A 24,903-nucleotide genomic window follows, 5' to 3' on the forward strand; every position below is an offset into this window, starting at 1 on the left:
TGAAAAGGTCGTGTGTGTTTGGGCCCTGCCTACCTCTCTGAACTTACCCCCTAATACTATTCTCCTTTCAGTCCACTCGGGCCGCAGGGACGTCCCTGCTGTTCCCGCACAAAGCAAACTCGCTCCTGCCTCGCGACCTTGTGCTCACTGTCCCCCGTCTTGGTATCGACGGCTCTCACCGCCGTCAAGAATCTGCTCAAATGCTCCCTTCTTAGAGTCCTTACAGCTGCCTTCCCTGCCCAGTATAACCAAGCACATCCTCCCTGAAGCCCCATCCTCTGTGTTCTTTGCCCTGATTTGATATTTTGCAAAGCGCTTGTTACCCCCCACATTGTCTATTGTTCACACCCCACGCCTCCCTAGAATGTAAGCTCGGCGAGGTCAAGGCCTTGGCCGGAACAGAGCCTAGGACACAGCGGTAGACTCTGCCGATTTGGTGATTTTATGTATGAATAATTCAGGCAGTGCCAGTGTCACATGGCACTGTGGCTGAAAACCTCCTCCCTGGGTAGAAGAGCACAGGGAGCGGTGAGTCGAGTGGTGTAAGTTGATCCTTAAGATGATGAACAAGCCACTCCTGTACTGAGGAGGAAGTTGAAAGGGGTTATACTCAGGATAACAACCTGATATTCCTGAAACAGCATCACCTTGATGGTGATTCATAACTCCCCTCTGCTTCTATACAATGTTCTCTAACTTCACGGATAAGTTCATTTCCAATGCAAAAATACCTCCTGCAGAAGCTACTGAAGGCTCAAGTTCCGTGTGAAGCACCTGAGGGTGGGGAGCGTGAGCTCTTTTATGTTGGGTTCGCAATAACACGGGGCTGCTGCAGAGGCACGTTAAGAACACCGAGGTCACTCGGAATGAACTCCCAGCAGCAGGTTGGCCGACATCCCATCCACCGTCTGTCCGCTAAAGCGGGGCTCCCGGCTCTTACCCTGCAGCCTCCCAAGCTTGAGATAAACCGACGCTGCCACTGCAACACTAAGTTGGATAATATTTGCAATGACTTCGTGGTCATGCTTCTGAGATCAGAGTGCACATTACTTCAGGGAGATGCAGAGGTAAAATCTGCAGCGTGGTGCTCACCGAGGAGCGTGGCCTGTGGCTATGAAATAAAAACTGTTTTATCCTTGCCTCTTGGAAGCACAGGCAGCAGACAATAAGCCATGGCCCTCGGCCCCTATTTTATATATTCGACAGGGATGGACGGGGAGCCCGGGCTTCGCACCACGCTGTGGGCTCTGACGAGGGTCCTGCAGTGGCCTGGCTGGTGGATAGACCCAATGGAAAAGGGCGCCAGGGGAGGCTTTCCCCGAAATGGGTCGCTTTCTAGCCCAGCCCGACCACTCCTGGGCTGTGACTGAGTCCCGAAAGGAGAGGCGTGGCCAGAGCAGAGAGGCACCCTGCCACTTGGCCACTGACCTCTGTGGGGCGTCCACATTTGCATGTAAAAGCCATTATAGAAATGTTAGCTGCTTTGCAGGCAGGGTTCTATTCAAAGCAGACTGACCTCTCAGCAACATCACAATGACCATAGCCCAGTAAGGACCGTCCTGGAGAGGCAGAGGGGAGGCTGCGGTGGAGGGGCCACAGAGGTGAGGGAAGTGAAGCTTTGCTGCGTGGAAACATCTTTGAAGGGCAGGGAGGCCTCACCCAGTCAAACTCACCTCAAGAGGTTTGAAGCATTTCCTTCCATTGAGGCGCAACTGTTTTGCAGGTAGAGTAGACTTGGTTTGAGGGAGTTTCAGGGACTGAATGCAATAGCTTCAGTTTTCACCTTCCTTTAACTGAAAGGCATAAACATGGTAACCATGTTATCTGAACCTAAATTGGGTTTAACACTGGACTGTCCCCTACTGTACAGGGCATGTTATCACAGGCTCAGAAGGTTGTGGGTCTCTTTGGAAGGTTCCAGACGACTGATAGGAAAAGTAGAATATGCTTTTGAGTTGAATGGTTAGTTTGGTGGTCTCCCCTAAAGTAATTCAACTCTTTTTTTTTAAGGGGTCTGCCAGCAATATGGAAGCTAGAGGCACTAGGAGAGAAAGAACACACAACACAAAATACAAAATTTCACCATCTTCAAACATCAGTCCGGATGTAGGATCAATCAGGTAGTTGATCGTTTTCTCCAAAACCTAGGTTGCAATGACTGGGTTTTGGAAGGTAACAGAATGGAAAGTTCCTGAAGCTATCTGGTACTTTGGCCAAAATTCTTAGTGTAATGGACGTCAGATGAGCAAGGCGACCCTCCCCCTGGACGTGGGGAAACAAGTCCACGTCATCGTTGGTGCTTATCCATTGAAACTGCCATCATCCATCCACTGAGGAATGTGGAGAGATGCGCCAGCCGGGCTCTCCAACGAGGAGGGGGGTCCATCTCTGGTACGCAGGGCCGGGGGGCGGCTCTGAAGTTTCCCATTTCACTGAACCTGAAAAGTCACTGACTACTCCCAGTCCCCCGGATCAAGCCGGCTGGCGATGATTAAAGGAATGGATAGAGCTCTGGACCATCTAAGCTGGAATAGTTAAAAAGGACTCTTCTCTTCATGTTCTAGTGGATTTGGAATGACAGAAGCTACAAAATGAAGTTAATGGGCATGACGTCCAGCCCTTCTCTCCATACAGCCAGAGTCACCAAGAGCCAGTGTTCCACTTAATGACAGAAACCTATCTTTATCCCCTCCCTTTAATTCCCTTTCCATTGTTTGTCATTGTTGGCACCCCTGACATTAAGCGGGTCAAGGGAAGGAGAAAGTTAAACCATGGCACCTGCCACATTTTGCACTTTTAAGGGCCCAGCGGGAGAAGGGGCTAAGACAACGGTCTATAATAAATTTAAAAATAAGCGTGGACTTAAGTGAACCAGCACCTGCCTTGTTTGACCGCGGCAGGTCACAGGGCATCAGCACCTGGTCTCCTGTTCTGGGGGTGGTGTGGATCGTGGGTCTCTGGCACAACTGGCTGCATGTCCTAGGAAGACATTTCAGAATGGACACAGCCGGCCCACTGAGGAAATCCCCCGGGGCAAGTGACAGGAAACTTTTTTTTCCCCCTAATGGGGATCATAAACCATAGGAAAACACAATCAAAAGGCTACAAAGAACTAAATACCAAGTTAGTTTTTTCTCCCAGAGAATGTAAAAAAAAAAAAATCCATATTACCTGGTTTATAAATTGAGAGCTGCAAATAGAAGAAACCACTAAAGAAGTTCTAAATCAATAAGTGTAGGAGACTGGGAAGAAAAGAAAGTATCAAAAATCGTTTGTTATAATGGAGAACCAGAGCAGGCCACGTGGTGGTAAGGAACCTGAGGGAAGTGACTTGTTCCAAGAGGCAACAGCAGCAAACATCAGAGCAAGAGCCTAGGATCGTGCACCTGAGCTAATTACCTCACAGGTGGGCTTGAAAGGCAGAGAAGGGTGAGGAAAGTCTAAACCCAAAGAGGCGGCGGCTAGAGGAGGAGATAAAGATGGAAGTGACTGAGAGGGGGATGTGAAGAAAGAGGAAAATTGGGGGGAAGAGGGGAGCTGTGACAGAGAATGAGTGAACATTAACTCGTTCCAAGTATTAGCTTTTCAAGTCTATTAACTCAAGATGGAATAATCCCGGTTAAGCTATTGCTACTCTTTTCAGTTGTTCGACTGATCTAAATCTTAAATCTTGAGTCAGCTCCCACAGCTGAAATGGGCAGGGAGAATTATCCTGTGGGCTTCTGGAAAAAGCAATTATACCTGTGGGCTGAAAGAGATCAAGCTATGAACCACAGGTTCCCAACTGCTAAGGCAGACTTGATGAGGACATCTGGCCGTGTGTTCAGTTCTAAGCAAAAATACCGCTTACAGCTGCTATGGAGATAGGTCTCATTGGTAGACCAGCAAGCCACAGTGTTTGGCTTTTAGCGGTCCACATCTGCTCCTAATAAGGATTACTCAATAATTTTCTAAACCATTACATGTTGGCAAGTTTTCTGTAATAAGTTATTGACTTTTCAGAGAGAGGACCTTGCTCTGGTTCCACCCAGCTGTCTTCTCGTTCACCAGACATTTGTTTAGTGTGCTAACATCTGCCTCGCTTTTGAGACACTTTTACTCCTCATGAGCTGAGCTCAACTACCGTGGCTGAAGGTATGTTCGATTTAATGGAGAAACTGACTGGAACGTGTCACTCCCACGAGACTCAAAAAGCACATTCTTCCCATGCAATTGTCATAAAGTTAACAGTGACTGGGACAGAGTTGTGACGCGATCATGCGATCCACAGGGAGGTCTCCCAAGGCGGAGAAAAAGGCATCATCTTACCCTTTTATTTCCCCCCCGACTGCTGTCTTTCTCCCGTGCACCCCTCGTGGCTACCAGAGCGATGCATTAATAACCAGGCGAGGGAGACACGTCCTGACAAACAACCCTCCCAGTTACGGATCTCAGCAGCTCTTGCTGCCTGGCTCTTCAGAGCTGTATTGCTTGGCCAGTGACAAGCCTGGCAGTCTGGGATGTGCCAAGTTCTTGGCTCTAAATTGCAAAATTTAGACTAGAAGGGGACCGGTGAGTTAACTGATTTGCAGGTCGCCATGTAAACATGGGTTTTGTACCTCTCCCTTCGCCCGGCCAGTTACCTCGGTGCCGTCCTGACGGTGCCAAACGTGCAGCTCTGCCACTGACCAGTGCTTCCTTCCTCCCCACGCACACAAACTCAGCTTACCCTGTGCCATCAAAACACAAAGCAAAATACCTCGAAGCAAAAACTTGCATTAAACTGTCATCACAAAGCCTCTCAATAATTATGGTAAGAGGGTCAACAAAGTCACTCAGCAGCAACATCAGGTCTGCAGGTGTGTACATGGAAATGCCATCAAATGGAGACAACTGAGGAATTTAGAAAGGTCCACACTTAACGGAGGTTGATTGAAATTTTCCTAACATCAGCGACGTTCATCCTGACTTTCCCTAAAAGGCATCTGAGCATGTGGCCAGTCTTCCCATTCTTTAAAACTAGCTTCCCAGTCTTTAGCGGTCTTCTCTTTAAATAGGTTACTCTCTCACTAGGAAAAAAAATGTTCCATCTCTGGAATTAACCCCAACCCCAAATACCAGTTTGCTGAATAATCACACAAACCAACAACATATCCTGGACCCGACTGAATGTCAATCTACATAGAAGGTTCTTCCACCCCCACACCACCCCCTGACAGCTGACAAATCAGGGGTTCAGTTCGGTGAGGTGGCTTCATTAGGTCCTACAGGTGGGAAAGTGGCAGAGTCGCAATTTGAACACCTTACTCCAAAACCTGTATTCTTTTTTCTTTTTAAAAAAATTTCATTTATTGTTAGAGAGAGGGGAAGGGAGGGAGAGAGGGAGAGAAACATCAACTGGTCGCCTCTTGCCTGACTGGAGACCAAACCCGCAACCCAGGCGTGTGCCCTGGGACAGGGAGTCGAGCTGATGACCTTTCACTTTGCTGGAGGATGCCTAACCCACTGAGCCACACCGGGCAGAGCCAAAGCCTGTATTCTTAATTATTTTGCTAAAGTGTTTACTCTCTGTAACAAAATAAAAATTCTACATAACAAAGGATATTCGGACAACAGCACAAAGCTTTGGCATTTTCTCCTCCATTTCTTCCTGGAAAGGCCTTTCCATTTAGCTTCAGTGTGAACACTAATTTTCAACTTATCAAAATCTAGGGTTGAAGTACCATCCTCTGGTTAAAAAAAAAAAAAAAAAAAAAAAAAAAAAAAAAAAAAAGAGTGAGTTATAATTAGAGAGTTTTAATGAAATTGGAAAGAGGAAAACCACTCAACGTTGATTGACTTTTTCTAAATAACATTTGCATGGACTGCAGGGTCAGAAGTTCATAACCAAGGTTATCTAAGCTCGTTCTCACCACGGGTGGCAGCGTGGCGCAGGTCATCCCAAAGGCAGGCCGGTTCATCTGTGATCTTACTGAATTCCAGCTCCCTACCCAAGAGACAAGTTCTGAGTATCGCTTGCTTGGCCGAGGCTCTGCAAAGTAGAGCTCTTGGAGCTCTTTAGAAGAAAGGTACAGCACAAATGCAACTTACTAATATAAATCAACGCAATGTGCATAAGCATCACCACCCACCTCAGGGAAAGAAACACACAGGGCCCCAGGCTACAACACCAGCCTTCATCAGAAAATATATTTATTATTGATAGTGAGTGAAGTCAAGATGTCAGTATTCATGATAGAGAAGTGGTTGTACAAGCCAAGGTTGCCTTTATGTTGGTAAAAAGAAAATGCCTTATTTCACTGATAAACATAAACATTATTCCAGTAAAAGAGGTACATTTCGTCTCCCTTTTGTCTTCTTACATGATCGCCATAAGTTATAATGAAATAGCTCTTACAGAGTCAAGGGAGAAAAGAAATAGAGAGAAACCCAATGTGCTGCAGTCTGGACAATTCCACCCAGCACTGCCAGCCTGAGACACGGGCATGCTGCCCTCTCCGCTCCCCGCTCCAATGCCTGCATCCTCGATCCCAACCCCAAGCCTTGCTGGAGGGGAGGCCACCGAACGATGGAGCTCGGTTAGAAGAGAAAACTGAATAGAAAGTATGAAAGGCGGAGAGGGCTGCCTTTCTCTTTTTGTCATCATGTTTGGGGTTTATTAACACCTCAGTGGGTCCTTCATGGCTGATTCCAGGTCTAAGCCTTGGCGTTTCAAATCGTTGTTGATCAAACTGTGATGTGCTTCTGTCGAGTCTGCACTTCTCTTTAGCGGTCTTCTCTTTAAATAGGTTACTCTCTCACTAGGAAAAAAAACTGTTCCATCTCTGGAATTAACGTCGAAGGAGTTTTGGTTGTTCTAGGAGTTGGTTTTATCCTCCCTTCTCAATCATGCTCTGCAAGAGAAACAGAAAACACAAGTTTTACCATCAGAAGGAGGGTAAAAATAACAGCGACTAGTTAGTGTACAATTTTGTACTGCTTTTCAAAGATCTACTTCAAAAACACATAAAGCAAGGTATATGCCTCCTGGTCTCCAAACCCCACGGCCTTCAGTGAACACCGCCGCTTAGTCGCATGCAGTCCCCAGATGGCCCCTCGCCCACCGTATCCAGCTGGGCCCTCAGCGGGAGCCTGGCCTGGATGGTGTTTGTCTTTCTCTGTCTGACTTATTTCATTTAGCATCACGCCTTCATGCTCTGCACAATGTCACAAACGGTAGGTTTTCCTCCTTTTTTATGACCAAGTATTATTCCACTGTGTATGTACACAACAGCTTCTCTCTCTGTTCATTCATCAGTGGACACTGAGGTCGTTTCCATGCCTTGGCTACTGTAAATAATGCTGCAATGAACATGGGGGTGCTGACACCTTTTCAAGCTGGTGCTTTTGTTTCCTTCAGATACATACCTAGAATTTCACGTATATAATATATACCCGTCTCCACCCACAGCAGTGCCATACTGTTTTGACCACCATAGCTTTGTGGCATAGCTTGCTATCAGGCAGTGTGATGTCTCCTGCTTTGTTCGTCTTTCTCAGGATTGCTTTGCCTATTAGGAGTCTTTTTTGCAGTTCTTGAAAATTTTAGAATTTTAAAAAATTTTCTGTTAAAAAAAAAAGCCATTGTACTTTTTGATGGGATTGTACTGATTCTACAGATGGCTTTTAAAAGTATTGACATTTTAACAAATTTAATACTTCTAATCCGTAAACACAAAAAATATCCTTCCATTTATTTTTATTCTTTGATTTCTTTCATAAGTGTCTTGTAGTTTTCAGAGTAGAGATCTTTCACCTCCTTCGTGAAAATAAATTTATTCACAAGTATTTTACTTTTTGATGCTATTATAAATGTGATCAGTTTCTTTTTCAGAAAACTCATTGTTAAGAGTGTAGGAAACATTTTTGATTTTTGTATGTTAATTTTGTATCTTGAGCCTTTACTGAATTAAGTGACTAGTTCTAATGTGTTTTTATGAGTCTTTAGGATTTTCTCTATATAAAATCTTAGCCAGGAACAATTCTCAATTATCAGATTAAAACTCAATAACTAGCGGGAACAGGGGTATACTGCGTCTCCATTCTTAGGAATCTTTAAAACGACAAAAGTGACCCTTCCCTCTTTAGTTTTGAACTTGCTCAGGAAGGAGGGGCTGGGTTAGGCCAAGGTGGCCTCTGATCTGGTCATGCCTTGTTCCCACCGCCCTCAGCCGTCCAGCCATTTCTTCTACCCAGCTCTTAATGAAGCTCTTTACTAGGTACTCACTGCACTGAGCTAAGTGCTATGGGGAAAACAATACTCGTGCTCACGGAAAAATTAAGGCATGATACCGAGTAATAATCTGTAATTTTTAAATACATTTGCTAAATGTGCTAAAATCATTTTACTGCATAAGTATAATAATTCATACATACAGTATAAAATTCAAGAACAAAAGAATATAGTCAAATGTAATTTTTTCCTTCCTCCCGTTCCCCAGTTTCTTACATCCTCTTTCAGAAAAGAAGTGGCTCTGCCTAGTTCAGAAGAGGGTAAGTCTGCAGCTAGACTGACCAGAAAAGGCTCCTCAATGATCTTTCACTATGGATAGGACATACACAAAAGGTCTAGCCTAGGGTTGGAGACAGGCGAGGCTGGGAGTCAGCCGCAAAGATTCGGAGCGGGGAACAAACCCAGTACACATGGAGGGCGGAGGAAAGGGACGAGCCCGGCTCCAGGAAAGGGCGGGCACTCGGGATATAGCAAAAAGCTGCAAGACGGGCCCGGGTGCATGCCAGGCTGAGGATGCTTCCTGTCGGCCCCTGAAAAACTTGGGAGTCCAACATGTCTTTAAATAGGAGAACGTCATTTAGGACGGCTATCCTGACACCCATGGATCCTGACATAATGGATCCAACGGAGGACAGTCTGGAGGCAGAAAGACCAGGGGGAGGCAGATTAGAAACCAAGCAAGGGCGGGATGGGAAATCAATGGAGCCAGAGAAACACAGGGAGAAAGAGATGGTGAGACTAAGGGGGCGGGGGCCGGGGGGCGGGGGCGGTGTGGTGCAGGGAGGCTCCTCAGTGACAGAGAGGATGGTGGTGTCACCAAGAGACAAAGGGAAGTCAGTGAGAGGAGGCATGTTGCAAATGAGGAATATGACTTAAATTTGGGGTTTGTGAGTCTGGTATGACAGTGAAACATCCCGGATGGAAATGTCTAAAAGGAAGTTGCAAGCTTGGGAAAAGAGGTCAAAGGTCTTTGGACATAAAGATCAGAGGTCAAAGATGAAGGAAAAAAGATTGAAATAAGGGGCAGAACAGAAAGAGTGGAAGGACAAATAACCACGTCGGGTCATAGATGTACAGGACAGATTATCCTTAAGGGATCCATGATGATAGGCTTCTAGGACGTCCACGTCCATAGGGTACAAAAGGAGAATAAATACAAAAGCCAGCGAGCCAGTTCAGAGAGAACGCAGACAGAAACGGTCGAGGAGGAAGTAAATTAGAAAAGCCAGATGTAGCTGGGGAAACGGGGGGGGGGGGGGGGGGGGCGGGGGGCGGGGGGAAATCGAGCAGAGGACAGACAGCTCAGCAGAGGCTTGTGTTGCAGAACTGGCATGGGAACAGGAGGCTTCTCTCCGACCCTGTCATTCACGTGAGCTCTGTTTGCTGGGAAAATGAAAACTTGAGCATCTACCATGAAGAATCAGACCAGGCAATGTCACAGCGTCCTCGCCTCTCATGTAGCCTCGCCTCGTCCTCTTGCAGCTTGATCTCTGGGCAAGTCTCTCCAACCATGGGGACTGGAAACTATAAATTCCAGCTATATACACAACCTCGCCACAACATTATTTATTAATACAAAACGGAAGTCAGCATAGAGCGATCTGCACTAAGCCCATCTAAAGGTGTTTAGTTATTAATAAAAATGGTGACTTCATGTGCGATGCCACTTTGCATGCCACTCCCTACTTTCTTCAACATACCAGCGGGAACGTCAAGCTCTCAGCTGCCTGGTCAAGATTACACGGCTGTGCCTCGCTCCACGGCTTGGATCTTGTGGTTACAGCAAGAGCCATGAGATAATCGACAGGAGAAAAGTTCTGACCTGGCCTACGCTTAATTACAGGGGGCTGGGAGCCAACCATGTTCCACCGGCTGATAGCTGTGGGTCAACTAACAACAGACTGCGCACATTCCTGACGAAGCTGGAGCTTCGAGTCAACTGCTCTAGCGACCAGCAGACACCCCTCTCCCCGCACAGGTGGGAACCTCCGCAATGTCGCCGCGACCCACCAGAAGTGGTAAATGGTTCTTCTTTACGGACTGTGCACTGACGCACTGCATCTTCTCCCGCCCCCTTATCTGCAGCCGTGTAAATTCTTTCAAAACAAATTACACCTTTCTTCCCCAAAACACAGTGTTCATAAAGCAGCCCATCGACTCCAGGCGGGGACCTGTGTCTTTCCCACAGGGCCGGGCTGCTGCGGTTTAGCCTTCGCGCCAGAGAGCAGGCCCTTCTCTGGCGAGCATCTGGCTCGATAAACCCTTTCTTTTAGAAAAGCTTTTGGCCACGAAAGTTTTCTTATTTAACACAATTACCTCTTTTCAACTGTTGCAAAATAATCTACAGTGACCTTCAACATAATTAAAGCAACAGTTAGCACTATTCTGGAGACTACGGGATCGTTTTACAACTATTCTTCTCCCTGAGACCTCAACCGAATGCAGAAGGGTAACTTTTCAGCCAGTGCAGGCAATGGTAAGAATGTCAGACTCCCTTTAAGAGGGACAAGCTGGGTCCTGGCTGGTGGGAAGATCAATGGGCCAGTCTAACATAAAGACACTAAAAGAACACTTTCGAAAAAATGTAAGACACAGAGAAGTAAACACATTCACAAAATACTCTGATACATGCTTTAAAGTTCAAACCCTCAAAGACAGAGCATGCAGTTCGGCTGAGTCAGTGACTCTTTGAAGATACAAAACCTGTGTCTTCCAGGGCTGGTCTACACACGCTATGTTGTCAAACTGCAGTCAGTTGCCACCAAAGGGCGGTGGAGGTGGGTACGAAATGCCTCCCTTCTGTCACAGACATTAACGAACACAATGTCAAGTTGAATTTTAGGAGGATGAAATCAGTGGAAACATTCCAAGTTGTTACTCTATCACAGCAGGGCAACGAAACCTGCGACCACCCTGACCCAAGGGCCTCCGGGAGGAGGGATCCCGAGGCCTGGTAGGGTCTGTGCCATTCAGCGTCCACCTCACAGATCCTCCTGTAATCTCTGTCTCGGTTCTGTAAGCAGCTGCTGTTGGGCTGAAATTCCACACTGCATACATTTAACAGTGCATAAATTAACATCGGAAATTCCCCGAAGAATCAGGGAGACTATGTGCAAGTTATAAAAAATTGCTTCTTTCATTTAAGGAACTGCTAAGGCTTAATCTTAATGTAGAGAAAGAAATTCCTTGCACTTGCTCATCATTCATGGTCTGGGGGCCCGAAGAGAGCCCTTTCGTAAGCAGCCAGGAAATGACCCAAAGGAGGCAACAGTTCAGGCATCAACGCTGCTCTTTTCCAGAGCCCCTCTCTGATTCCAGCCTCCGAGGAAGGGACAACTGGCAGCTTCCACTGTCAGACAAAAGCAGGGCCCCTGGAGACCAGCGATGGTGTGTCATTTCCATTTATTAAAACGATCTTAACTCTTTTCCTCAAATATTTTTGTTACGCAGTAATCTTGTCAACTGGTTTTTGAATTACAGCTTTCTTGGAGGGCCTGGCTATCAAAGCAGTGTGTCAGCTATTGGCTGTCGCAATACATTTAGGAGGAATTATGGCCGCCCTGGACTGCTAAACAATCATCACAAAGAAAATAAAAATAGTTTTCTTTTTCCATAAAAGACACCACTTAGTTTCTGGCTGAGCTTCCCCAGCACCTCGCCAAGATTTCAGAAGACCTCATAAAGCTGGGTGTGGGAGCAGGCGGGTTGCCGGGGGGAGTCTAAAAGGGGAACACATCCTGGGTGTCCTGCATTTTCGCTAAGGAGGGGCGGGAAGAGCGGGGAGTGGATGAGAATGGAGCAGCGAGCGGTAAAGACAGAACGAGAAGATGGTGAGATAGGAGCAAAAGGAATCGATAAATTCAATTTATGAGGAGCACAGAGCTCGCTCTGCTTGCGCACGAGCGCTGCTCCTGACCACCTGAAGACCCGATTAGCTGACTCATTCTGTTTCATTATCAGTCTGTCCCCCCACCCCCGGACCCCAGCAAGTGCTGTTCTTTACTCTTCCTGCTCTGGGGGAAACACCAGTTAACTTTTTTAAGTGTGGCTCTTGTTCCATATCTTCTAGGGCAAATGCTCTGTGTAACGTTCAAACTAAGTTACAAGGCAATTAACTGTTTATACAACTTGCTGCAGTAACAAACATACCAGTAACACATCGCAGTTCTAACTCTTGAAGGATGAGCAGTAGAAAATAAATGCCTATTAAAGAAGGTCAAAGTCTACTACCATGGTAATATTTCTTCTATTAAATCCTGATTTAAAAAAATAAAACAAAACGGAAAGGTCATAAAGCAACTATGACTCTCAGAAAATGGTTTAGAAAAGGATTCCTATGATGGAAGGGGCTGGGGGAACAATTTAAAGTTTGGAATTCAGTTTGCTTTGATGTGACTCCACATTGCAAGGGCTGTGCCCCTGAAGGCCATGGAATCGATTGTGGGACATCCGTGTGTCACCCTGAGCACGAGCAGCCCAGCCAGACGGCTGATCAATGCCATTCGGTGACGGTGATAAAGAAGCCTTCAAACACAATAAAAGCATGCTCCTGTAGGTCTTCCCAGGAAGTCAGCCTCCTAGGTTTTTCTTTGTGCTCGATGACGGTGGGCGTCTGGGTACCCCAGAAGCAAGTGCACGAGGACAGGGTTCCTGATGTGGCTCAGGGGAGAGCGGCGTGATGGAAGCGGCAGAGCCCACGGCGGGTCTAGTTGCCAATGTGAGTGGCCCCGGGGACCTTGTGACCTCATCTGGGAGCCGTGTTCCTCCCTCCTGCCCATCAGTCCTGGGTCGGGCTCCACAACCCCCACCCTGCCCCCCGGGTACTGCAGTTTCAATGGGGGCAAAGGGTGGGGGAAGAGAACTTCCTTTTCAGGGGCTCCCGCCTTCGGTCTAAGATATCTTGTGAGCCATCCCGGAGGCCCAAGTAGGGCCCCGTCCCTAGGACTGGTCTGGGCAGACCTGTGCTAGGCGGCGTAGACGCGGCAGGCAGTGACAGGCAGGCTCAGCTCCCTGTCTCAAAAGAGAGAAAACAGGGCCTGGGCGGGACAGCGGACAGGCTCATCTCCAACGCGGGCCAGGCTGCGGGCTCTAGTGCTCTGCGCACAGCCATGCGGGGAATCCGTTCCATGGTCTGATGTCCAGGTCTGTCCTCAGACCTTCTGAATGGAATCTCCCTGCACGGGGCCGGGCGTGTGCCTTTTAAAGGAACTCCACAGGGAACTCTGCCGCTCCCCTGGTTCGAGACCCGACACGGCCGGGAGGAGCGCGCTGGGCGCGGCAACAGGAGCGAGCTACTCCGGGCTGGCCCCTGCCCCACTGCGGAGCGCTGGGACTCTCCGGGCGCCCAGTCTTCCACGAGAAAAGACGGCGATTAGGTTACGTGATCCAAGGCCTGTCTAGTCCCGGCAGCCTGCAGTCTATTACATCATTTGCATGTCATTTATAGTTTGTCTGAAAATGATGATAAAATTCAGCTTGCTCTGGCACCAGGCTTCTCGTCCAAGAATTCTGATTTCTGAAAAGATAGCTGCTCCTGTGTTTTCAGGCTCATGCTCAAATAATGGGGGAGTATTTGAGCTCTGGTCTAACACAAACCCAAGTTACAGGAGAGGCAAAACCCACCGTCTGTAAGAACACAGACACGTTCTGCCGCAGGAAACTCCCCCGCCGGCACTGACCTCAGGGTCTTCGGTGTCGGAGGCTAACTGCGGCCAGGAGGGGCACTACGGGCCTTCGCCCCACGCTCCTCACTGCAGCCGCGCGACTTCTCAGTCTCTTCAAAGAGATCGGCGGGAAGCAGACGGGCACACGTGGGGCTCAGTTGTGTATAAGACGCCCTCATTTGGGTACTTCCTTCAGCGAGCAGCTTGCCTGGCTACTGAACAGCTGCCCACCTGGGGATTTCAACCTCCGCTGAGGTTTATGGACTCCTGACTGGCTCCATCATCTGACCCCGGGCTCCCCGACTGCCCTCTGCCCTCGGGGCATCTCCGGGGTCTGGCCCTTGGTTTTAGTCTTGGTCTTTCCTTGGCTCTTTTGCTCTGACCTCGCAGTCCCTCACCACCCAGCACGGAGAGACCCAGGGAGGGCTAGAGGTGCTCGGCCTGCGGTTTCTAACGCACTTTAGCAGCCGGTAGCCCACATGCTGCCAGGCTGCGCCGAGAGAGCCACCTTCCATTTCACTGACTTTGGAGAACCTGGGAAACTGCTTTCACCTGTCACCTTGGCTTCCCCAGGGCTGACAGGCACACACGTTTCAAGGAAGGATACGAAGCTGTGCGAGGCCCAGCGACTGGAAACGCAGTGGTTCTTCTGGAGTGATAGCTTCAGGCTGACAGCAGCTTCCAAGAGGCAGAGGCACAAATGCGGGCAGTGCCCAGAGAAGGGCGCTGCTTGTACCAGAGAGCTGCAGCTCTTAACTTGAATGTGCTCAGGAACATGCGAGCTCCTGCACACTGCCTCTCATTCCCACCCCGGGACGCAGAATCAGCCCCGGAACAACAGCCGGAAGGTCCTCATGCACCGCCCTGTTCAGACCCCTCATTTCCCAAAGAGGCAGCTGAAGCCCAGTCACCCCGACAAGATCAGAACATTGGCAACAGCATGTCCCATACACTCTACCCTCGAGCGAAGAGACTGCTTCCCCAGCGTCTGGCCAGCTTTTGACCCTTTCTGTGAATGGCAGCAGGGCTGAGAAAGAGCTGGAATGCTTAAGAGTCACTACTCCATGAACAGCTGGATTCTGCAAGTGCCCTGAGGGGCTGCGGGGTGTCCCGGGGCCACGGCAGTGCAGCTCTGGGAGCCAGCCCTTTCTACACCCCTACCCCTTATGACTAGAACTTGGGCACATTTTGGCCCATTAGTGGGCAATTGCTATTTACTTCCCACCTTCCACTCCCTTCCAGAGGCCTCTGTGAGGTAGGTAAATCAAGACTGAACGGGAATTGAGTTTTAAAGGTGAGAACAAGTCATTCAATCCTGGAGAGTTTTTAGAATGCTACGAAGCTAAGCAGATATGAGAAATAAAAGATACAGAAGCCTATCAATTGATATCCTCCTACATTTTAAAATGTCGTATCTCATCTCACTAGCCAGTAGCTTTTAAGTCTTAGAAATAACAATTATAGCAATTTAATATCTCTTTACCCCTGTGAAGAACACATAACTTAATATACTGGAAATAACAGTCCAAATGTCTCATGTCAGCCCATGGGAAATTGTTTAAGAACAGCTGAAGAAAGAGTGATGTGAGTAAGCGGATGAGTAAGAAAGGAAAAGCAAGGCTGAGGAATACCCGGAAACCTTCCTATCATTAAACTCTATTAGTCTACAGAACAACGCCCCAAGGGAACCAGTGAAAGCCCAGGCTTATGAGTCATTTACAAGTGGAGTGGATTTGGCTGTTGGGATTATTCCAAGGGGAAAACTCACGTGCGATGCCGGAAATGGACATCGCAACCTCACGGGCTACACCGTGTTGAGTATTTTCTCTGCTGGCGTGCCCGGCTTGGTCTTTGATTTAGCAAGGGACCACAGAAGGGGTCAGACTACCCAGGAACTACTGCAACAAGGGATCAAGACCACCTGCGCTGTCAAAGTCTCTCCTAACAGCGGGCAGGTCTGGGGACACGAATTTAGGCGAACTTCACAAGGAGAACCAGGAAAATGTGGTACGAGAGGAAAAGTAACCACATGAAACGCTGATGTAACCCCATGGGGCCATTCTGGGGTGGTCTTAAAATGGGGTCGTGTGGTGCCCCCCTCCACCGATGGCCTTCACCTGCCCCTCTCCTGCTGGTTCCCATCAGCTTCTAGCACTACTCACCCTGATCTTCACATTCTCCCCCTTCAAGTCACGATCGTACGCATTCTCCCTCACGGCCTTATTTCTCCATCAGTGGCTAACAGATGTGCCTTCACACACCCAACTCAAACACCAAACACTTTAAAAATTTTTTGTTTTTACAGCAAGGTATACCTTGGTTTAGTTGTTAAATTTCCCATCATGACTTCCCTGGGTTTCAATTCTCTCAACTGTAAAATGACGAGAATAAAACCGTCTCTATTTACATCTCAGGGTGTCATAAAAACGAAGTAAGGGAATGGATGTGAAATCACCTTGAAATCTAAAGTGCTATAGAAAGAAATACAAGACATTAATGTTTCTTGGCTTTTGCCCATTTCAGTGTTGCCCATTTTAGGATAAAAATGTTTTGTGGACATATATCTTTTTAATATTACTATTGTTACTCACTCCCTGATACTTGAATGTAAGAGTTGTCAAAACAATAGGTACCTGAAACATATTTGCTGAAAATAGTATTAAATTATATTGCAGACCAGGTAGCGGGGAAAGGAGGGTTTCTTTTGGAATCACTAGTAATGACTAGTAATGATTTGATGTTTTTGTCCAATTCATTTAGTTGGTTTCAGCATGAAATATACAGCTGAGGAAAAAACCCCAAAAGATTTACTGAATACTTTATATGAATGTAACCCTCACAACAACACTGGAGATGGCCTTACCCCAGTTCGCACATGAGAAAACTCAAGGCCTGGGGTCCGACAGCTGGTAAAAGACGCAGCTTGGATACAAACTCGGATCTGCCCAATTCGAACTCTCAGTCGCACCGCATGGCGTATCTGATTTTGTCACAAGTTAACGTTCATTCTGTAAATGTATGTCATTGATCTCATGGGGCTGTGTGCAGATGATTCAACAGAACGTAGGCAGGATGGAGTCAATACTCCAGACGCCCTTGTGGCTGCCACTTCAGTATGTGACAAATCACACTGGGGAAAGAGCCACCTACGGGAGATACCAGCACTGAAACATACACTTTATCACAGCCATTGTTTGCACTGGCTATCCACCTCCAACTCAATATGGCTCTAATATCAAGTTAGAAAAATCCATGCGTCAACTTATAGGTCCCAAGGGCTTCCGTCCATTAATACTGAATGTCGAGGCTTGTTAAGAGCATATCAGGAGCCGCTTTTGCAAATAAAATGTACTAACAACAATATCAGCATTACTTCTACTGAAGGCCTTTAAACAAAAGAATCCCTGGTGTACCTCTAAGAGATACACAAGTGCCACTACAAGCAAGAAACAGAAAAAAAGCCTCAAGCCATCAGGCTTTTAAAGTCAACACAGGCTTTTAATAAATTTTGATTACAGTCGTCTTCCCTGATCCGTAGGAGATGTGTTTCAATATCTCTGGTGGATGCCTGAAACCAGAGATAGTACTGAACCCTATATATACTGGTTTTTCCTATATATACATACCTATGAAAATTTAATTTATAAATTAAACATAGTAAGAGGCTAACAACAATAACTAATAATGAAATAGAACAATTAGAGCGCTATACTGCAGTAACAGGTATTATGAACATGGTCTTGGTCTGTTTCTCCGTGTCTGTCTCTCTCTCTTAAAGTACCTTATTAGTGTACTGTGTGTGCAGTGTGAATGCACTGGGCATTCAGATGATTCACCTCCCAGGAAGGATGGCATGAGATGGCCCAAGGTTTCACCACACTACTCAGAAGAGCATGCCATTTAAAACTTAAGAATTGTGTACTTCCGGAGTTTTCCATTTAGTAGTTTTCAGACCATGGCTGATCATGGGTGACCGAGACTGTGGAAAGTGAACGTGTGGGTAAGGGGGACTATTGCATGTTGTTTCAACCAGGGCTGCCATTATTGCCCAGCTATGAAGACAACACCCCATTCCCATCAGAGACGGTGTGAGAAATCGACACCAAGTGGTATCATTACCACCACAGCAATTAGACCGCAGAGAGCCATGCCGTGTAACTCTGACACGAGATTTAGCTGGGCTAGAAGGTCACCGCTGGGGAGCTGAGCAGCAGAAAGAATCAAGGTTTCCAACAATTTCCGTCTCTCAGAACAACCTACATCCAACTGTTAAATCAGTTAAATGAAAGGCAATTATGTGACCTGCCAGAATTGATAACTTGCTTCAGAGTTGATCATTAGCTTTCTTAAGTACATAAATGAGAGAAAATACATGTCCTGCGAACATCGTATTACTCTGATAATGAAGGATCCAGAGAAGAATATGGCTATGGTATAAAAGAGCGATTGAAACATTTTCCTAAGTCCTGTTTCTGGCCTCCTTTTCCCAGCTCAAGTGAGTGGGCCCTACCAACTGGTAGAAAATCAAATGGTAGGTTTTTGTTTTAGTTTTTTTTAAACCAGGTTCTCTGTGTGACTATTTGCTGCTTATGGACTCGAAGCTGTTGGGCCCTTAACTTGTATCTTTCCTCTTTGCTGGCTTTGAGTATTGGTCCAGAAATAGGGAGCAATGAACCTGAAGATAAAATTGTTACAGAGTAGAGGACAAAAGTTCAGAACAACTGGGAAAAGTGTTATTTTGCTAAGAATCTCTTTTATTTTTCTTCTGCAAGCAATGAGTGGAACACAAGAAGAATACAGGCTCTTCTTACAACCATGTGGGCAGAAGTTGATTACAACCTCACCAACTTGTTCTGGCCATTCTGGATGAGGAGGGCTAGTTTGGTTTATAAAGCTTTTTTTCACGCATATCAGCCCACTGAATCATCACTGCTATCCCGTGGTACTGGGCTTGCTTTCCCACGATGTCCGTGCTGGGCTGGATCACGCACCCACCTGTTTGGCCTGGTTGACACAGCGCATGTACTGGTTGGCCAGGGCAGAGCAGCTGAGGGTCTGCTGGGCATTCTGGCGGTAACACTGGAGGATTTTGGCCTGCAGATCCGCACAAACCGGATGAACCTCATACCGCCTGAAAACAAAAACAGGGCTCACTGAGACAAATGGTCTTCAATCAGAATAAAGATCAAGGCCAAAGAACATATAAAACATTAAATAAGATAAATGTTTCAAATGTAGGGGAAAAAGTTCAAAAGAAATAATTTTCTTCAAGCATGAAAGAAAGATACACAAGGTAGACAGTATCTATGAAATTAGTTCCATTAGCCGACAGTACCAGAGGCCTCTCTGGACCCTAACACGATCCCGGCCCAAGCCGGAGTCTGGCCCAGGTGAATGGCGCCAACATTCCTCAGCCCAGCCGGCTGAGTGGGAAGCCTGGGCGCCTCGGCTTCCCTCTCCACTCCCACAGCCCGTGGCCCACGGTGTTCAATGTCCTACCTTCTGGTCCTCTCTCTGTGCGCACTGTCCTTCCATTTACATCCTGGATTCAGTGACCTCCTGAGTGCACTCCCTGTCTCTCGGCTCCCGCCTTCTGCTCCTGCCTTCCAGAAGAAGGTTCTTCCAGAGGGTTCGACTATATGAATCTGGGACAGTATCTCTCCCTACCGCTGTCTAAATAAAATATTCAAGGCCAACAGGCAGGTCTTCCTCATCAGGCCTCTGCCTGCTCTGTGGCCACAGCCTCCCACACTGCGGTAGCCTGACCAGACCACTTCCAGGGCTGGGTTCCTGCACGGCCCTTCACATCTCTGCTCATGTGGCTCTGATTTCAAGAATGGAACCCAAATGCCCACCCTTATAAACTCTCATACATCTGGAAAGTACCTGCTCATCTTTCAATACTTGAACTAAGCACTGAAGTGTAACCTTCTCTGTATACTTTCCACTTGCTCTCCCCATCCACGGTAGAGACCATCATTCTTCTTATGGTGACCCCATTGCCCCTGTATATATTAACTTCTTTCATGTGCATTTAACGCTGTTTATCTATATGCTATAGTGCACTTAACTAGCTACACTTATTAGAATGCAGGCCCCAAGGACTGTATCTTATTTTCTTTGTGACCTCAGCTACTAATAAGAATACCTCTTATAAAAGCCATGCAATCAGTTGTTGAGAATACAAATGGGTAGAGAGGAAATTTCTTTTTAATTCCCTGGGCTCAAATTTTACTAAATGTATACTTACAAACCTCAAATTTTAGTTAGATTGCTTTCAGTGAATATGAAGTCGCAAACTTCAGTGCTTCCAAAAAACCTTGTAATATAGACTTAAAAATGATAACAAAATAAACCAAATAAATTATACAAAGATGAAATATTCTTAAGATGGTAGAGGAACTTTGACTATAAGGACTAAACACACAGATACATAATATTATCACTTTTAATCTAGGAACTCATACATTTTTTTCAAATTAGTTTTACTTAATACAAAAGGCTTCCAGTCCTTCATACCAGTTTTTTGAAATTTAAATTTTGTTATTGCCATAGTAATCTTGAAATAGCATTATTTTAAATTTAATGGATTTTTAAACACCCCTAGAGAACACAAGAGGACTATTTCTCATCAATAAGGAAACCCCTGGGTGACGATTTGTCTTCTCATTACTTTTATCCAACACACTAAGCTAATATATATTTTATTAGAATAGAAAACTGAAATGCAAACCACGTTACTGGTCCCTGAGGGAATTTATTTCTTACTACCCTCTAAAGAAAGTAGACATAAAGGGAAAAAATAATCCCACAAATTTTACATAATATTGCTTTTACTTTTTTTATTCATTACCTTACTGCTCTGCCAAATACCCAAGAACAGACTTGAAATCCAATCCCAGGAGTTCCAATTCTTTTAACAGTTTCTAAGTTCAGATGTCTGAATCCCCTACCATGAACATCAGCATCTAAAGGGAGTCAGCTGTGCTTCCAAGAGTCTACAGCAAGACACACACCTGAGTAAATACTAAATAAAATATGATTAAGCATTAGGTCAGCCAAACTTAGCACATACGTGACTCATGCCTGTGTTAGTTCGTGGCGAAGCAGGGTTACAGGCTATCCTCATGCTGAGGACCAGCGTCTGTCCAACATATCTTAGCTTTCAAAGGAGGGTGGGGAGAGGGGACGAGAACAATCCTGACCAGGTATGTGGCCTTGCCCATTATCACAGGAGAAAAACACAAGAGGAAGAAAAGACGATTCACAATGGAAACTCATCTAATACTATGAACTCCTTAGAAAGAGGTAATTTAAGTTGTATATAGCATTTACCCTGAATTTAGCTATTCATCACCCAAGTTAAAAGTCCATGAGTTACTTATGATTTGAAATGTGTCAAAATGTACTTTTATCACCACAAATCAATACTCCTCACTTCTAGGGCCCCTGATTTCCTACCTGGAGTTTGGTGTGTGTGCACACACGTGTGCACACGGATATCTGAGATTCTTTTTGTACACATTTAAACATGTATTGATGATTGTTAGATGGCAGAAAGGGGTAAGAGGGTGGAAATCAGCACAGCCGTCCCCCAGTGCCCGGAGCAGACTCCAGCACGCTGCCCCTGGTTAATCTGTCAGGGCGAAGCCCTGCCTCCGTATCGACCTGCGCTGCTTGTCATGCCGCCCTAATGCGCTGTTTTCACTTGGGGAAGATGCTAAATAGAGACTGCGGGCTAACATTACAAAGCCGTAAAACACAAGCCACGGCACCTTCCATTCAGGAAAAAGCCTCCAAAGACACTTCCAATACCCATCATGGTAACCCCTCTGCACGGTCATTGTGTCAGCAATTGATTTTTATTGACTGCTTCATTCCTGCTGATGGAAAAAGCCACTATGAGGCAAAAATAACAAAGGTACAATTTCAAGATACCTAAGAGGGTAAATTAAATCTTAGCTGCAAGAGACATTTAAACAATTTAATTACTTTGTATGGAAATAAGATTTAAAACGAAATAGCGAAGGACAAATGTTAAGAGAAAGATAAAACAGGAATTTGGAGACTTCGGAACAATAATAAAAGTGAGAGACAGAATAGCTCTCCAAAAACACACCCAGCAAAAAGGAACTGGTGAAATAAAATCGACACTTGAAAAAATATATTGATCAAAAACAATTAAGAAAAAATCCAGTTTAATGGTCCCTGGAAATTACTGGGGACTTTAGATGGATCCTATCACATGTGATTATAATAATATTTTGTTATAGTGTTAATGTAATAAAGACAATATTAATCCTAATATTAGAAGGCGGGTAATAAGATATACCCAAGTATTTTTCTCACAACACTGACAGGTCCACTGTAAGAACTTCAGAGAAAGAATAAAGATACACCCATAGGCTGTTTCTAATTTTTCAGTGCTTAAATTAACATGCTGATGAACATTAATTATTACTATTGTTTCTGGTTATTTTCGTGGAATAGTTTCCTATAAGGTGAAGTAACTGGTAAAAGAGAAATGAAAACACTTTGTAAAAAGCAGCTGAGGGCAGCAGCAGTTAGAGCCCTCCTCCCGAGCCTCCCAAACACGTTTATACCCGAGTTCCTGTCTGAGAGCTGCTGGTTTAAGCTCCTGCCTCTCCTATTATGTCTCAGAAACCTCTTTAATGTGGGTCTGAGCTTTATATTTCAAGGGAACTACCTACCCATCTTTTTAGTTCGACCAGTAAAAATGGCAATAAGGTAACTTCAGAGCAAGAAAAATATGGAGACAGCTCTCCTTATGCCATGCTCCACTCAGGAGGGTACAGAAATCAGGCAGTGAGTTAGCAGCCACAACTCCTAAAGCCCTTGGGAACACAGAGCTCATTCACTGTGAGTGCAGGTGCATAAAAAAGGATCCTTTCCCTGTATTTGAACCAGTAAGTACCCTGAGCTGGGGAAGGGGAGTAAAAGAGGGAGAGAGGAGACAGAACGGGAGAGAGGGGAGGGAGGATGGATGGACGGACAGACAGAAGGAAGGACTGACTGAGGAGCAGAGGGATAAACAGACGGATGGATATGAGGATGGCTGGAACTAAAAGTAGAGCTCTGATTTTCAACAGGTTGAGACAATGCATCCTTCATGGGATCTGGTGGTCTCATAAAAGAACATCTACCACATTAAAAGCAGGCACACAACACAGCCACGTTGAGTTAAGTCTTTAGCTCTAATTCCTATGGCACAATGCAGAACCTCTCATTTAATTCTGCACTGAAGGTTTCATTAGATATTAAGCCCAGTAGTCAGGATTTCTGCTTCTCTTTTGCAATACAAACTAAAGCTACTGAATGCGTTGCCAGTATTTTAAAATATGTGGTAATTCACTCATTTCTCTTACCATTGTGTGACAGCTATTAGAAAATGCATTATAAAGGAAATATTTCTCAAATGTATTATATTAAAATTTTTTATTTTAAACTTTGCCTTAAATCACAATAGCCTAATATTAGTCCTCAGAATAAAATGTAAAGTCTCTTTTTAACAATGCAAGATCTGAAAAACAACTCAATTTCAACCTTCTCTGGCATTCTTCATAACTGCTAACCATCTTTATTAATGATGCCTCTATTTGAGCTGTAATCAAACTCCTACAAATACACTTTAGAGGTCAACTGCCTCCCAGAGTTGCTTGTTTTGTTTGTTTCAATTTGTTTTCATATACACTTTGCTATAAAATCTTTAGAAAAACAAAATTGAAGACTTCTTTTACATTTATTTCCTAAAATGATGAATGCTAGCAGTGATGCCGCACATCATCTCAACACTTGTGGGAGGAGGGAACACGACTTAAGACTACACCTGGTCCCGCACCTAGTCCAGTGAACCAATCAGGCCGACAGCGTTTGGTTACCCACAGTGGGCGTCACACCACGCAACCTACAGGTGCAACCTGGGGGCTGTGAAAGACAAAGCCAGCTTTGGCCAGAGGTACCACGGAGTATATAGAATTCTGTCCTATCAGCCCAACACTTCAAAGAGCGCTACCCAAAAAACAGTTTAGCATTTCTATTTTCTTCCACTGTTTTCTTTGGAAAAAGATGTCAGAATCACAGCTCAATAATCTAGATCCTCAGGAGAAGGGTGGCGTATAGCAGGAGGGAGAGCGAAGCATTGCCAGTCTTCCTCCACTTTTCAGGATCCTGCGTTCAAAGCCCTACAACCAGGAAAATCCCAGAGGCAGCACTTGTGGCCACCCAACCCCCAGATGAAATGAGTAATGCAGTGCTATGCACACAAAGGCCTGCTGTTCTCAGACCAACGGGCACTGGGTATGTCAGTAAAAATACACCAGGGTATAAGGTGAATGAAAATTCTGCACGATATTTTTCTTCTTCATTCAGTAACTGGGTGCCTGGAAATGAGGAGGACAGTTAGGGCAAACTTATGAGAGGAGCGGGACCTTAGTAACACGTGAGCATGCGAGGGCTGGTGGGGCCGGCTGGCTCTTCCCTCCAACGCCACGGGGATCCCAGCGTCTGGCTTCCATTCCTGAGCAGGCGACTCTTACTCTAGTTCTCACGGAGAACCTTGCAGCATCTTGCCGAGCTCCGCACACCCTGGGTGGGATCCTGCTGCGTGGGCTCAGCCTAACATGGGTCTGGATGTAAAAAAAGTGGGGCTGCCTTCTGGTGTATCTCCGAAGGCCAAGGGCCCCAACTCTATTGTTTTACAGGTAATTTCTTAAAATCTGGTGACTTAGGTTAAAAGCAACTTGATGTTAGTAAGAAAAAATATATTTGCAGAAAAATTTTCCAAGTAATAATGTCTTTGACTAGAAATATTTATTCTGTTGAAAACATGTGAAGTCAGACATCTGGTATGAGGCAGGAAAAGAAAAATCAGTTGGCTGATTTTTATTTTCCACCATATCATGGTATCCTTGACACATTTGGGCTAGGTGGTGCAAGGTTTATATCTCTAAAAAGTGAGATAAAATAATT

General features: G+C 45.8%; 1 protein-coding gene across 1 annotated transcript in view; it reads right to left on the reverse strand.

Annotated features, from left to right (window-relative positions):
- Positions 1-6,152: 6,152 nt before the first annotated feature.
- Positions 6,153-24,903, reverse strand: part of CHCHD3 (coiled-coil-helix-coiled-coil-helix domain containing 3) — a 271,951-nt gene continuing 253,200 nt past the window's right edge. The window contains exons 7-8 of the mRNA XM_054564249.1: positions 18,910-19,045; positions 6,153-6,872 (exon numbers count right to left, since the gene is read on the reverse strand). Of these exons, the coding sequence (XP_054420224.1) occupies positions 6,849-6,872; positions 18,910-19,045 (160 nt within the window). The 3' untranslated portion in view covers positions 6,153-6,848. The remainder of the gene's footprint in view (positions 6,873-18,909; positions 19,046-24,903) is intronic.

The sequence above is a fragment of the Pteronotus mesoamericanus genome, unplaced genomic scaffold (genome assembly GCF_021234165.1).
Source record: "Pteronotus mesoamericanus isolate MK-2021 breed Mesoamerican mustached bat unplaced genomic scaffold, CSHL_Meso_final scaffold_85, whole genome shotgun sequence".
Lineage (NCBI taxonomy): Eukaryota > Metazoa > Chordata > Mammalia > Chiroptera > Mormoopidae > Pteronotus > Pteronotus mesoamericanus.